At 36.5% G+C, this 15,777-nt stretch overlaps 1 protein-coding gene across 1 annotated transcript; it reads right to left on the bottom strand.

The window, feature by feature from the left end:
- Window positions 1-14,320: 14,320 nt before the first annotated feature.
- On the bottom strand, window positions 14,321-15,154 carry LOC145581123 (uncharacterized). Its single transcript, XM_081638186.1, has 2 exons — window positions 15,064-15,154; window positions 14,321-14,958 (listed from the first exon to the last, which is right to left on the bottom strand). Exons 1-2 carry the CDS (start codon window positions 15,152-15,154, stop codon window positions 14,321-14,323), a joined length of 729 nt encoding a protein of 242 aa, XP_081494312.1.
- Between the last annotated feature and the right edge of the window lie 623 nt (window positions 15,155-15,777).

The following is a 15,777-nucleotide window of genomic DNA, read 5'->3' as shown; positions in this document are numbered from 1 at the left end:
AAAAGTAATTATAATAAAATTTTATCTAAAACCCTTTAAAAAGTTGAAACTTCTACTGTAGCTTATATGCAGTGTTTTACTGATTTTGCCCTCTGCTGGGAAAAAAAATACTATTCAGTTCTTTGTTACCTGTTGTCTGTGGAAAGCACATATGGCCTTTTTGTTTGGGATCGGTGCCACATTTACGGTTATTAGTAATGGTTGTTGGCTGAATTTTGCATGGGTTGTTAATGCGTCTATTTTGAGTTTGTTAGTTGATGGTTGTTTTGGTACGGGGTTCCGAGGTGGTGCTTGGCTCTTGTTTTGATTCCTATCATGGCGTCCTTTGGTATGGGCTTTCATGGCGTCCTTCGGTGGTTTGCTGGAGTTATTGTTAGGTTTAGCATACGGGGTAAGCTTTCTAGATTGATTGTGCTCTTTGGTTAAGTAATTCATGTATTTTGTTTATTAGGCATAGATAATTAGTGTTAATTTGATTATGCAGATGCATTGTTTTCTGAAATTTGGGTTCTGTTTGATTTTTATGATTCTGATTTGTATAGTTTATGTAATTAATGTTTGAATTGTGTTGTCGTTTAATTGTGTTTAAGTGCTTGTGTTGTTGAGGTTTTGCGTGACTTGAGCTGATTTTGAGGTGTTTTGGGAGTGCCTTACCTGTGTACGATTGGAATTTGGCATTTTGCATTGGTTCCTTGTTTTCCATTCTTTTTGGATATTATCTGTTGGATGATAGCTTTTCCTGCTTAATTTTGGGTTGGGAAATCATGCTTGTTTGTATAAGCCTTGCTCTTTTGTCACTTTCTGGGGTAGGTGTTAGCCATTAGTGGACGGTGATTTGGTCTCCCTATATATATTGGAGGTCTTTGTAGTTTAATTTTGTTGGTGCTAGATTTGGTTTTCAGCAAGGTACCTTGCTTAACCAGCCTCCTTAGTTTTAGTTATCTTAGTTGTATTTATAATGATCATTGCTATTGGACTTTTACTTAATACTATTGGATTTAAAGAACACTTTTTCAAATAATGAAGTTTACCTACATTTAAATTTTGGAGGACCTTGTGCCTTACAATGAGTTTAGCCTAGAAGTTATTGCATTTTTCCAGCTTCCACTTAATATGTAAATGGTTAACGCTGTTACTCATTGCATGAATATATTAGTTTGGTCAATGTTTAGGTTGTGAGTTAAGAGTATAGCTGGTGTAGTTGTTGGAATCTGTCATTGTTTGATGGTAATAAAGTATAAAAAAGGGGGTTGTTTGTGGGGGGGGGGGGGAATGTAGTGTTCATATCTATATAGGTGATTGTAGTTGTTGTTTAGTGAAAATATTGACTGTGGTTTGATATATGGCTGGTGTAGTTGTGGGAATCTGTCGTTGTTTGATGATAATATAGTATAAAAAGGGGGGGTGTCCATGGGGGGAAAATGTAGTGTTCAGATCTATAGAGGTGATTGTAGTTGTTGTTTAGTGAAAATATTGACTATGGTTTGATATGGGCTTAATTGGATTGTTTGGGTTGGTTTCATATGATATGGTCTTCATTGGATCATTTGGTTGTTGTTGCAATTAGTAATTTATCCATTTCTATAAGCTGATATGTGTAGCAAGTCTTAGTTCGGTTTTGCAATTGGTTATGAGCTTTTGTTATTTTCTATACTGTGTTTTAGTTATTAGATAGGCATTCTCTAATATTTGCAAAGTCTTACTGCTATGCTCATGGTTTGGTTCAATGTGCCAGGTTGCTTTGTTATATCATTTGGACATCGTTATCGTGTTTCTGCGTTGTGTATGCTGTATGAGGTGGGGATTTCCCACTTTTTCCCCTGTGCTTTGGATTAGCCATGGATCTTTTGTTGTGTATTGTTTCTAGTGTATTAGGTGTTGAGATTGGTATGCTTACTCTTGTTTTCAAGGGGTTAGGTTATTTACTTATTACCTGTTGGTGTCTTGTGCGTGGAATTATGGAGTTGCTATCTTAGATATATGTTTGTGTTGCTATTTACATTCTGCATTGCTCTGTACTACATTTGTTTGTTTTGTGTTTAGTTGGTTAGCGTACTGTCTGCTTAAGATGCTTGTATGCCTTTTTTGTGTCTATTGTGGGATACCTTCTTTGGGTAACTGTGTTCATATTTGGACATAGATGTATTTTGTGTCTATTTTGCTTGGTTGTTGGTTAGGTTTGGTGGCCATAGGGAACATGCTTGTATCATTGTAACTCTTTTAAGTTACATGTTATGGCATATGAACTAAAGAGAATTTGTGTTCCTTTTCAACCATTGTTGGAGCGGATAACTGGGTGTCTACAATTTCCAAAACCGGTTTATGGTCTTAGGCATGTTGGGCGTAATAATGCTTATGTACGAGTCCAACCAGAAGTGGGCCCTGGTTGCATATACTTTGTTGGTGGTGACGCTTCAACTATAGACCTATCGCGTGAGAGGGTTGTTCGGCACCTGATACGATGTTATGGTGTATGTGTGGATGACTTCACGTCTGAAAACTGTAGACATCTACTTTTAGCCTCCTGTCCCGACAGGAAGTACTATGACGATAAATAAAACTATCTTCGTGTTAGATCAACGTGAAGAATGCTTATGGACAATTGATTAAATCACGAGAACGCAAAATGACTAGTCTAACCCAAAACAAAATAAATTAAGGTCCAAATTAACTAGGCCCGACCATGATTAGGCTTAAGCCCGAAGCTAAAACCTAATTATGACGGATTTAGAGGCGCCTAGGTTAAAAATCAATGCTACCGCAGAGAAATCCGAGCGCATCTCAATGAGTCGCGCTAGTATGGCGTGCGCAACTTAATCAGTTGCGCGTGACACCCAGCGCAACTGCTAGTGATGTGCTTGCAGAAGATTCAGAATTTCATAAAAATATAAAATCGAATCTTACCATAATACCACGCACAAGAAGTTTAGTTGCGCTGCCAATAGCAGCGCATCTAAAACACTTGCGCTGGGTTGTCGCGCGCAACCCATTCAGATGCGTACCACACCTGCTGTGGCAGAACGTTCAAAACCCTAAACGTATCCATTCCCTATAAATAGAGACTTAATATGAGGCTTCAATAGATAGAAATTAACCTAAAACTATGGTAGAAACTTTGTGAACTTGTGTGCTACCAAACCCTCTTGACTTAAACACTCACCCCCCTTTAATACTTGTTACTACGGTGGAGGTTCCCGAACAAGAAGGAGTCCATAAGTGTTCTAAACGAAGATCTAGCGAAGAGAAGTGGTATGATCTCGAGCACTTAGATCAATCACCTTTATTTCTTGTTTAAATAACTTTTAATTAATTAATTAGTGTTGTTTGATCACTTTAAACGAACTTTTAATTAATTAATTCCACATAGTATCTTGCGTTAAATAAACAATAGAATTGAATAATTAATTGTTGATTGATCACCTAAGCCAAGGCGAATCTTGTTTATTTTTGTTCTTTTCACGAATATTGATTAAATAAGAATAACTACTTTTGCAATGTAATTCCTACGTGATTGACGCGTGTAAATAAAATCAACTAACTTAGTTATTTAGGTATCACGTTGCATATATTGTTTAGTGATGAAATTGTGAAAAAGGAAGAGCTACTAAAGGCCGTACTAGGGCTAGGATAGTGATTCCCCCCTAAAGGGAACAGTATCTTAGTACCCTCGCTCATTTCTAGTTCATTTCTGGTTCATGTAGACCAATTTGGGCATGGGTAAACTTACGATTTGTGCTAAATATCCCTTGAACTCTACTTGGGAGAAAGGCATGAACGAGGTTTATGAGTTTTCCTAAAACTCATTGACGACTCCTACTTGTTTCTTATAAAAAGCGTAATGATAGGATCAATTCTAATTCAAGGTCCCCCAAATAGTCAGGCATTCAAATCCTAATACACCCTAACAAGTGTAAAGTCCTAGGCTTTTAAAGGGCCATGGGCATTTAAGGAGAAGGATCCCCTACGATGGGCACACCCTTCTTACAGTGGCGACTCCACTGAGGACTTAGAGGTTACAAGATTAATTTTTAGTTATGGTCCAAGGTTTCCAACACTAGGTTGCCTATAAATTGTAACGAGAATTAACTTGGATAATCTCTAGTTAGAGAACGAGACTTGAACGCATAATATCTTCCTTTTTTCGCAAAAGTAAAAGCCAAACAAGCAACATTGCATCATGCATAATCATAGCACACTATAACCCTTGGGGATTGGCTCATTGACTAGGGGTTGCCGACACAAGGTTCTATCCGAAAATCAATAACAATCATCCCACCCATATCGCCAACAAAAAGGTGGGTGGCAGGCTGCCACGTGGCGCGTTGCCACTTGGTGGCTGCCAACGTGGCATGTCGTAACCTTGGCGCGCTACCATGTGGTGGCTTCCAACGTGGCACGCCACGTGTGCTGCCATGTGTGCTGCCACGTGGCGCGTTTCTATTTGGCGCACTTTCCTCGCCTTCGCGTGGCTAGGGTTTTTACTTGTTACTTAAAGCATTTTCCCGTCTCGCCAATTCCTAAATTTTGGCTCGACTTTTAAGATTCGGTTCCGACGCTCTAAGCTCGGAATCCGACGTCTTTGTTCACAATACTTGAGTGACTTATTAATTCCTTTCGGATTAATTCGTCGCGTCGGTCGGTTATTTGCTTGGGTGTGACCCGAAGGGTTCAGTCAAGATTAATTTGTAATATTAATTATACATTAATATCACTGATCGGAAGCGGCCTCCACCTAGGCATTCTGATCACTTGACCTCACTGAATAATTAGCTTTCTAATAATTTCGAACCCTCTATTTGAATAATACACTTGTTCGAAGGACACCATTCCTATAAATCTCCCACTTGTCCTTCCAGACAAGTGCGCTTTTAGTGTATAACCTTTTCCTATGTCGCTTAATGTCTCTTCATGAATTATAAGGTAAGATTTATTCGTCATCCTTATTATGTCCAGGTGTTTCTCGATCCCAAGACCGACTATTAATAAACAGATGATTTCTAAAATCCATCCGAGCACGGCCATGCATCTTTACAGTCTTGCTCTTCGAGAGGCCTTGTAAACAACAAAGACATCTTCCCTATTTTATTAGGGGGACATTCCCAGTCTTGTAATGTAGCCTCTCTTACTGAGAGGACCTAGCCGCCCGAGTGTTGCCGTTATAATCTCCTTTTACGGCAGACGTTTGACAACATCAAAGTGGACTAGTACTCAGACAAGAGAACTCACAATACTCATGGTCAAGGAAATAGGTTCTGATAGCCATAATGAGAAGTATACTTATGATGATTTTTAAATCTCTTAAAGTATTCTCATAGGTCGATCCAGTATGGTTCTAAACCAATACTTGTGCAAATGATTTATGACAATCATGTCCTTGTAGCACAAGAAACGGTGCTATAAATCAAACTACACACTAATCTCAAGTGGTCATTAATCGCCTGTCATTTAAATGACCTTGATTAGGGATAATTCTCGATTATAATATTCAATGTTCACTTAATAGGTGTTTCCTTATCAAGACTGGTCTTGATACCCTATTTTGAATATTCTCATAATCGAATGGACTCATTATTTAATCCTAAACCATAATTAAATAGCAAACAGAGTGATAAAATTGCATGAAATTTTAAATTACTCCAAAACCTGAATGGTTCATCCTATGATAAATGGTTTTTCTAAATGTTTTAAAAGTAACACTCTTTATAAAACATTTATATAAATCACACCCATATCTAATATGATTGATTTCTTTCGTGCAATTGTGAATGTTGTCGTTCACTTATTGCATAGGTTTAGTTATAATTACTTTGCTAATCTTGGCATCTTCATTACTGATCATTTTCATAATAAGATGATAAAATTTGAGAGTGTCATGGATTATATGTGATTTAGGATTTATTGTCCAAGTGATGGCTCCCACTCATTTTCATGATTGAGATCTTCAACTTGACAACCTACAATCATTAACGTTCAACAACGAACTTTCCATAGAACATCTTCTTTATTATTGCCTTTAAGGCAACAATATTCTCAACATATATTTAAGTAGACTTCCTAATGATTCTTTGCTTGGGTTTCACTCCAAATGGCTCATAATGATTTGGGATACCCTAATCACTTGTGATCATGGAAATTTACCATAAATTCCCGCATAATACACATGGATGCACGTCCATGTTACCATTTTCAAGCCAAGACTTATTGTTAGCTCGTGCTTATAAACAACTTCCTTATTAAGGATCTAATCCTTGTTAAGGTTTGTGCTTGCAACATCAATTCTCAAATTGTATTTGTTTCCACAAGTCAAGAACTCATCCTGTTACTTATCCAAGTACTTTGGATGTTCTTGGCCATAATCTAATGATCTATTACATAGATTCAGGTTGATTAGTACTATATACATACTTCACATGCTCTAAGCAAGTAAGTCATGTGACGATTCCATATCGTAGCGTACATGATGGATTTAATTATAGAATGATTCTCAATCTTTTTCCACCCACGTTACATTTTAGCTCATCCAGTTTCATTGAGTCTTGCTAAACTGTTTGCTATGTGATATGGTTGAAAGTCTCTACTACAGTCTTTCTAAGTCCTTCAATTCATGTTTAACACGGTAAATTCCTTTACATGTTCAAACATTTTATTAAGTCTATATAATAGATCTTAATACCCAATATGTACTAAGTATCGTCTTTTGCTTGGTCCATTCTTGAAAATACTTTCAAATCTAAGAATTTAGCATTTGATAGTTAATTTATAACAGAGTTCATAAACTTCTTATTGGACCCTACAAGATTGACTCTTGCTCCCACTAAACTTCTTATTCATAAGAATTTCTATGTTTCTTCATAAGTCAATCCATTTATTAACTTTATGAGAAAACACGTTCTAATTCCTTTATGCGCTTCCTTCAATCCCATAATGGATTTCTTGAGCTTGCTTTCAAATCTAGCATTATTTAGATTTTCAAAACCCTTAGACTATTTTCATAGTCACTTCCAAAATCCTATTTTAGGAAGGCGGTTTTGGTATCTATTTTGCCATATTTCATATGTATAATTTTGCTAGAATAACCATGAAAAGACTTGAGCATTCTGATTGGTGAATAGGTTTTTATTAAAATCAACTCTGTGAATTTAATTATATCCTTTTCAACCAATCTAGATATGTATGCATATACATTTCCACATTTGTTAGTTTTCTCCTTGAAAACTTTTTTGCGATCGATAGGTCTTTCACCCTTCATGCAAATCAATTAAGTTTTAAACATGATTTTTAAACATGGAGTCTATTTCGGATTTTATGGCCTCTAACCATTATTTGGAATTTGGATTTGTCGTAGCTATCTTACAAAGCATTATTACCTTACTATCTAATGGTAAATAGTATGCTTATAAGTCTTAGGTTTATTTCTAACTAAATAAAAAATTTATAGGATTCAATCCAAAACTTTGGTGAATTCTATACCTATACGGGGTTATTGCATTAAACACTGAGTTTCAAGGTGCTTCCAAAGCCCTTTGATTATCTTGATCTTACTCCAACTTTACAGAAGTTTTGCGAGTAATGAATTCTCTTTTAAGACACTTGTAAAGTCCTTTTGAGTATTCTTGATCAAGTATTCTTACGAAGCCCTTTTAAGGTCTTCCGAGATTCTCAGTTCTAGTTTGTTGTTAATCTCGATGGTCATCGAGTTCATTTTCCTCCCACTTGTCATTTTGGAATTGTGTTACTTTCCAGAAAGACACCACTTAGAGCAACAAACATTATGTTCTCAATTAGGTTGTGGAGGTAATGCCCGTAGTCTCACTTGAATGCTTACAAATAGACATGTATATTGTCTTTGTGTAAAAGTTTGTTATGAAACAAATAGTTAGCTCCCACTTGAGCTATCTTAGCCTTTAACCAGCCATTAAAGCTCCCACTAAGCCACCTAGCTCTTGCTAAGCCAGTGAGCTCCCACTGAGTCACTTAGCTCCCACTGAGCCAGTGAGCTCCCGCTGTGGCTAAGAGTTTTAGACATATACTTGAAAAGACGTGTAGAAGTTAATTCTATCCATGACTGAATATGGTGTCCTTTCTTAGCTCTGACATTTTGTTTAGTGTAACATTAGTCATTTGTGCAATTTTTAAGAACTTTATAGGAAGGGATGTGATCCATCATTGTTCGAGTCATTTTTAAATGGCATCGAGGTCTCCGTGAAGACACACTATGTTCTTTGTGGAGATATTTATGAAAATTCCAATTTCATAACTTTGTGATGGTCACGCTTGGCTCAAGCAAACATCGCTTGATCTAATCTAGACGTTTTGATATCTTGCCAAGTCGATTCTGTACTTCATTAAACTCTTGAGCTATTCAAGGTCAAGTTTGTTCAGATTTGATGAATATAGCCATATTCTTTCAAATTCTTCGTGAAACGTTGAAGTAATTGAATCCTCTTTAGCTTTCAGATTCAATCGTCTATACTAAGAACAATAGCTCTTTGCTTTGTCGGTTTTTAACAAATAAGATTTGCTTGTCTTAGAACGATTCCGAATTGATCAACTGTCAAGAGCCTATATAGCCTTGAGTACATTCTTGTTAATGTGACATTGCTAAAGATGTCCGGAACACAAATCATCTCTGTGATTTGAACTTTGTGAGTTTTCATGTTAGGGAAATGTTTGTTTATAATCAAGCATTCTTGACTCATGGTTTAGAAAACCATGCCATTCAAATAATTCGCAACTATTGCTCTTTACTTTGAATGTGAGTCTTTCTGTGTGTTAGCGGATTGTTTGCAGATTATGGAACACAATAACCATTTATTTGTTCCAGCCTTAGCTTAAAAGGTCTTTAAACAAAGCATACGACCTTACAACTGATGTAGCTCTTCTTGCTTTATTCTAAGCTTGTAAGTCAATAACTTAGCTTATCTTCAATAGTTTTAGGTCACTTTCAAAGTGTAACACTCAAGCAGTATCTGATACTTGTGAAGATAATGACTTGCTAATTTAATATGAACTCTTTAGTAGAAATTAAATGGAATCTAATTCCTTTTCTTTGTTCCTCGTTTCCTATAATTCTTATCATACTTTATCTCATAATCTTTCAGAATCATTTCTTTAAGAGTCTTTGACTTTTATACTTTGTTAGGCATAATTAAGCATCTAATGCGCCGTATAACAAAGTTCCATCTTTTCCTTTAATTCGTACTTGAATTAATACATCAATGAGTTGTACTCATCAGCGTATAAAGCGAAAAGATATGTTGGTTGTCAAGCATTGACAATTTTTTGAGTTTCCAACTCAATACTTAATGTTTATCAAAACTACCTATTATTTTGAATACATGATGTCCAACTGTTCTTTTGGACTTATAAAAATCATTTATGAGAATTGCATTTTAGAAAAGCCTTTCCTTTCTTTGAGAACTGTTCTCAAAGATTTCCTTTACCAATCACGGAAAACAATATAGTTTGATTTGGAATTCTACAAATATAAGTGCAAAGTATAACCATTTATCAACATAATAATTTTGAAATTTAAAAGCATTCATGCAAATTTTCAATCTTATTAAGCTTCTTATTCACGCATTAAATTTGTCCCCATTTGGCGAGAATAAGGCGATTCCAAGATCCAAAGAAACAATGAGTGGTTAAGCATGCTTTGGCTTGTCTTAACACTCAATCTTCTAAGGTAAGCAACTCTTTGCTAATGGCTCCAAGCCACTCTTGGTTGGATAAATCGTCGCATCTAATGCTCTCTTAACAACTTATCCACTTTGCCACGACATTTTAGGACTCCATCACTCATATCGTTGAGAAAACCAACATGTATGCGATGTCTTGCTTTGGCAAACCCATCATCATACCTTACGGATCCTAGGGAATAATAGTGATGCTTCACTTTGCTGTAGCCCATCACTACTCTCAATAGGTCGATAAGTTTTGTTTTGGAATGGCATATTTTACTCAATATTTTAGGGACCTAGGGTTTCTATGTTGGTTGATTTAATTGAACTTAATTAATCATCCCAACATTCGAAATCCTAAACATGCATCTAACATATAAATCACACATATATATAATCATATATATATATATATATATACATATATATATATATATATATACATATATATACATATCGAAAACATAAATAAAGATGAATTTGGCAACTAGCATGACCCCTTGAGTCTTCAAGTCTTCAAGGGACGGCTTTTGCAACTTCATGGCTTTGTCTTCCAAGAACTTCCGTCTTCAAGACATGAACATAATTATGCAAATATTAGTATCTACGATTAGGACTAATCTAAATATTACGGTACAAAAATACTCAACGGTTCGCAGACCGTATTTTGATTTACAAAAATACATCACGAATCGCAGTCCGTATTTTCTATCCTAATCAGGCCCCACTAGTTGCCATTTCATAAAACCTGTGAGAGAATATACATTTCATTCATCCATTCACTATTTGTGAATGGCCCATGCATATTACAACGATAAATAAGTAACAATGCATAAAACACGCGTAAACTAGTAACTAATTTAGGTCGTTAATCCAATTAACATGCCTAATTAAAACTAGTCAAAGTTTGTTAAATCGATTATGTAATTTAGCGCAATTAAAAATTGAAGCTCCCACTAAATTCCGCATCCATCTTAAATAATCTAATTAATTAAGTCGGTAAACCCAAAATTTTTGTCAAAATTAAATTTTGCCAATGCCGCTCAAAACCGAGGCCTAGTCTCAAAATTTAATTAAAATAATTAAAACGGCAAAAGAACACAAAAAATGCGTAGTCCAAAATGTCTAAGAGCCTATCACCAAGACTTGGAGTGCTCATTGCACCACATTGCTTCGCAAGCAATGTCCACGCACACTAACCCCTATCAAGCACCAACATGCATACATACATATATATAGCATGCCCAACACCACAATATCCGAGCCACACACAGGGACGCACCTCCTCGAGGCAGCCCCTTGGCAGGCACATGTGGGTACTATGCAGCCCGACTCGCCAAGGGATGCTTTGCCCTCGATTCTCCTGCAATATCCCCGGGTTTTTAACCCCAATTTTGTGTGACTAAATAATTAACTCCAAATTAATTTTAGATTTAATGAAATGAGCCGAAATGAAAAATTAATACAAGTCCAACTTAAATTAAAAAATTCATCAAGGTGCACATAACCAAAATTATTTCCAAGAACCATTCTTTAATAAAAATTGTTTAACTTGGTGCAACAAAATGAACATGGGTAATAACTCACTATTAATTTAATTAATTTAAATTAATCATGAGATTTTGACAAAATAAAGGGGGGTTGGAATTATGAACACAAATATTTAAATAAAGATTCCAACTTTAACTTGTTAATCCTTGAAAAATTATATCTTCCAATATGAAGATAAATGAAATTCTATCTCAAGATTCAAACTTTATGATTCCAATCAACTTAATACATGATTAAATCAAAAGTTCAACCAAAAATTCATGTAATTTAGTAACTCAAAGTTTCAATCACTTAAAACAATTAAAGATTGAATCTTTAGTACTTAGAAGCCTCAAAGAACAAAATTTTCACACTTAATGCAATGGATTTGCAATTATGTGAAAATATGAACCAATCTTTCAAGCACCAATTACTACAAAAGTAACCATGCTTAAAGAGGTTTAAAATTGCAAAAAACAATTAAGGAAGGAATTAAATACATAACCACCATAAATATGCCATTAAGATTCAAGATTAGAAAGACTTAAAAGAAACAGGCATTTCTGGTCGGATTTTGGCCAAAAACACAGTCCTAAAAGGGTAAAATCAATTCCAGAACACGTTTTCCACCCAAAATTCACTATTTTTAGGCGAAAATCTAGGTTCTGGGCTGAAGACAACTCTAATACGGGCTTAAAATAATAAAATCGAGCTACTAATCTAATTAGCAACATAAAACCAGAAAAAATTAAGTCATAAAAACACCTTGAAAATTATGATTATAAAAATAAATGAGCAAGGCTCCGATGCCGCTGTTGGGTTTCGATGAGTCTAACTCACCGCGGAAGAAAACCCGAGCTAAGACCAAACTCATAATTAATATAATCACAAGATATAATTAACTTAAATAACAAGAATTAAGGAAAGATTAATACATTTGACGCGTGCTTCGCTCTCAACAAGAGCTCTTACTTCGGAAAGCTTTTAGCTTCGCTCGCACAAAGACCTATAACGGAAGTCCACCCACAACACGACCCCGACAAGGTCCAATGCTTAGAAGTTAGCTAAGCCCGACCTAATACTCGAGTAATTATATGTGTTTAAAGGTTTTCTCAATAGAGATGCCTTTTCTAACACCTTACTCAAATAAACAATCCAAAGGTATGCCTTGGCTATTTATAAGGAGTACTTCCTTGTGAATTCCACTCATCTTTCAATGTGGGACTTTTTCACAAAAAGATCCCACATAGAAATAATGTTGAATTCAATCCTTAGTTAAATAAACCAAGGAATAGCAAAGTAACAACTGACAAGTGTCCTATGGTTAGGAGAGGACCACTTCCTCACTTGCTCCCCAAGGCAACTCACATGCATTGTGATCTAACCATGTGGCACCAAACATTGAGCCCCAAGTTGGGTTCGGTTGGGCCGCCACCTTTTAGCCCGCGTCCATGACCCGCCACCCGGGTCCGCGGCCCGCTGCCACATGGCATTTTGCCACGTGGCGCGTTTCTTTTTGGCGCGCTTCCCTAGCCTTCGCGTGGCTAAGGTTTTTACTTGTTACTTGAAGCATTTTCCGGTCTCTCCAATTCCTAAATTTTGGCTCGGCTTTTAAGTTTCGGTTCCAGCGCTCTAAGCTCAGAATCCGACGTCTTTGTTCACAATACTCGAGTGACTTATTAATTCCTTTTAGATTAATTCGTCACGTCGGTCCGTTTGTTGCTTGGGTGTGACCCGAAGGGTTCAGTTAAGATTAAGCTGTAATATTAATTATACATTAATATCACTGATCGAAATCGGCCTCTACCTAGGCATTCGGATCACTTGACCTCACTGAATAATTAGCTTTCTAATAATTTTGAACCCTCTAACGGAATAATACACATTTTCGAAGGACACCATTCCTATCAAAGTCTTCATGCAAATGTTCGAGCCGAAATTCTGCAAAAGATTTCCCCAAAGATTCCAAATGTTGTTCAATTGCCCTTATAGTAAGTTGTCTAATTCTTGCTTCATTTTTCGGGTGCCTATGTCTGTAGTCCTCAGACAAATCTGTGTAGAGTAGTAACCAAAGCATGTTCGGGTTGCTAAGCTGACAAAAAACTAAAGTCGTAGCAAACAGGTGCTGCAGAGCTACAGGCATATGAGTTTTTGCTGCCTCATCCAAACATGAAACAACTGCATCATCTTGCTCAAATATGCCTCTTTTGATAGCTGCTTCTTGGAAGCTAGCACAAAGCACTCCATTCACAGTCCTAAGATCATCATATGATTTAGGGCTTCGCACATTTATTAGAAGCAAGCGCAAGAAAAAATGTTCTCCTTCTGCTGGTGCTACAAATGCAAGCCGGCCAATCACAATTTTCTTTGTTCTCCTTTCAAACCAAGCTTTAGCACTGCTATCCTATCTATGACGCTCAATGAATTCACTATAAAGTTATCCTGTACCTTCAGGAGAAGCGGCATTAGCTTTGAAGAATGCAGTTAGTTGAATCCTGGACCTATGTCCATTTAATATTATATACTGTAGCTGTTCATGAGGTCTTATCGGAACTGTATGCATGTTTTGAAGGTGTACTTGCAGTAGTTGCATAGGTGGGTGCATCTTAAACAAATCAAAGCCAAAGATCCTCCAAGTTGCTTCACATGGCGAACCCACCGGCCAGATTGAAATCTGTCAATCTCATCCACACAAGCGTTTTCTTCCCCGACAACATTAAAGGATACTTTGTCATGTCCTTTATATACATACTTATATAAGTACTTTACAACCTGAATTGTCGAACAGACTTCCACATTTAAATGAAAGTCAAATAAAGTTGAAAGGTAAGGATTGTAAGGAATAACCCAGCTATTATCAAGAGTTGCACCACGGATCCGGATACCCTCTCCAGTGTTCCTTCTTCTGTACATAGGATAACCATCATCGTGATTTGTTGTTTCTTGTGCGAATTTTTTAGGATACCCATATATACATGACACAAATCCATCATTCTTCTGAACCATACATGAGCATTCCGGATTCAAGCAACCACATGGCCCATGAATCATATGCCTTACAACTATTTTTTGGAGTTGTGCAGAGCTTTTAGGTGGCAACCCTGCACATACTAATCAAAATCTGCTAGAGTTTTAATCTTGAAATCATCCTTTAGTATTATCAAGAAATGAGCATGAGGAAGGCCTCTCTTTTGGAACTTAACAACATATGTCATAGCAACTACCTCCCCAAAAACATGCTTCTTCATGATTTGTTCTTTGAGACAAATCAATTTCGACCGGAAAATTCTAGCGGCGATGTCTGGGCGATTATGAGCAATTTCACCATCAGCTAGCTCTGCTTTGATCTCTGGCCAATTAGCATTACAAGTCATAGTCATAAAGAGATCCGGTTTTCCATAGCGCTGAACCAAAGCCATGGCATTTAAATACCGTGGCTTCATGTCACGTGGGCCGCTTATGAAAGTTGGTGGTAAAATGACTCGCCGACCAACAATTACAAAACTTGTTTCGCCGTTTTCAACAGTGTCTAAAATCCCTTGATATAAATCAGCTCTGATTGTCTGCTGATTGCGCCGAAAATAATCAAGCCGAGTGTTTTCAATTTTGGCATAAATATCAACAATGTACTGCTGGAAACATCTTCCTGCACGCAGAAGCATGTTGTTTGGTCGGCATTGCATCTTGTAAGCATAGTATTCACGTAGTGAAACATGCTGCACTGAAGTCCCGCTCGAATCTGCTGAACCTATAAGCAAAATAATTTTAAAACTCTATAAAATTGTAAAAGAGAACAGAGAACAACTAATTAAGGACATGAAAAAGAAATTTGAAGTTGTTTTCCTAAACTTACGCCTAACTTCTTCTTCTAGGAGGTCTTCCTCGGTGTGTACAGTAGAAGACAGAACAGGATTAGGTTCCATGATTGGTTGTTGAGTCGCCATAGTATGACTTTTACTAAGACCTTGAGCCCAGCTGTAGTCACCTCGAGGGAATAAAAGAGGGTACTGAAGTGGATCATAGCATCCATAATTATGATATTCTATGAGATTTTTGTGACTTCCCTGCAACAGTTATGTATATGGGCCATGAGACTCGCTTGACGAAGTGTCTTCAGACCATATTGCAGCTACTTCATCACTCGTTGGAGCATTGTACACACGCTGATCTGGAACTGTTTTTTTATTAATAACAATCTGTGTATCCTTGTTAATTTGTAGTTCTTTTAAAGACCTAAAGAAACGAGCATAGGGATTCTCCAAACTGATCCTCATAAGAATATCTATAATATCTTTCCTAACCTCTTTGAAATCCTTAGTTCTCTTTGATGCCTCACAGTGAGCATCATAAAAACTAAAGTTATAAGTATTTAATTAGGGCCTTCATTATTAGGTATCAAATCAGGAAAGTTATGATATATTTGTCCATGTAATTTGAACACATAAATTCCTTTTTTCAGTTTTCTCATCAAAGTCTCCACCTAATGAGCTAAATGCAAATAAGTTGTTGTATAAACGAATATACTGTCTAAAATGTTTTTCATCTTCATCGTTAGATGTAAATAATT

Source organism: Chenopodium album, chromosome 15 (genome assembly GCF_948465745.1).
Source record: "Chenopodium album chromosome 15, dcCheAlbu1.1, whole genome shotgun sequence".
NCBI classification, from domain to species: Eukaryota; Viridiplantae; Streptophyta; class Magnoliopsida; order Caryophyllales; family Amaranthaceae; genus Chenopodium; species Chenopodium album.
Note: the sequence above shows the minus strand (reverse complement) of the source record. Positions and strands in the feature narration are given on the sequence as shown.

What these genes read in the sequence shown, in the direction of transcription:
- LOC145581123 (XM_081638186.1), bottom strand. Translation starts at nt 15,154, where the DNA reads ATGGCGACTCAACAACCAATCATGGAACCTAATCCTGTTCTGTCTTCT. An exon ending in CCTAGAAGAAGAAGTTAGGC is followed by an intron (nt 14,959 to 15,063) that starts GTAAGTTTAGGA and finishes TTTTGCTTATAG; the next exon opens with GTTCAGCAGATTCGAGCGGG.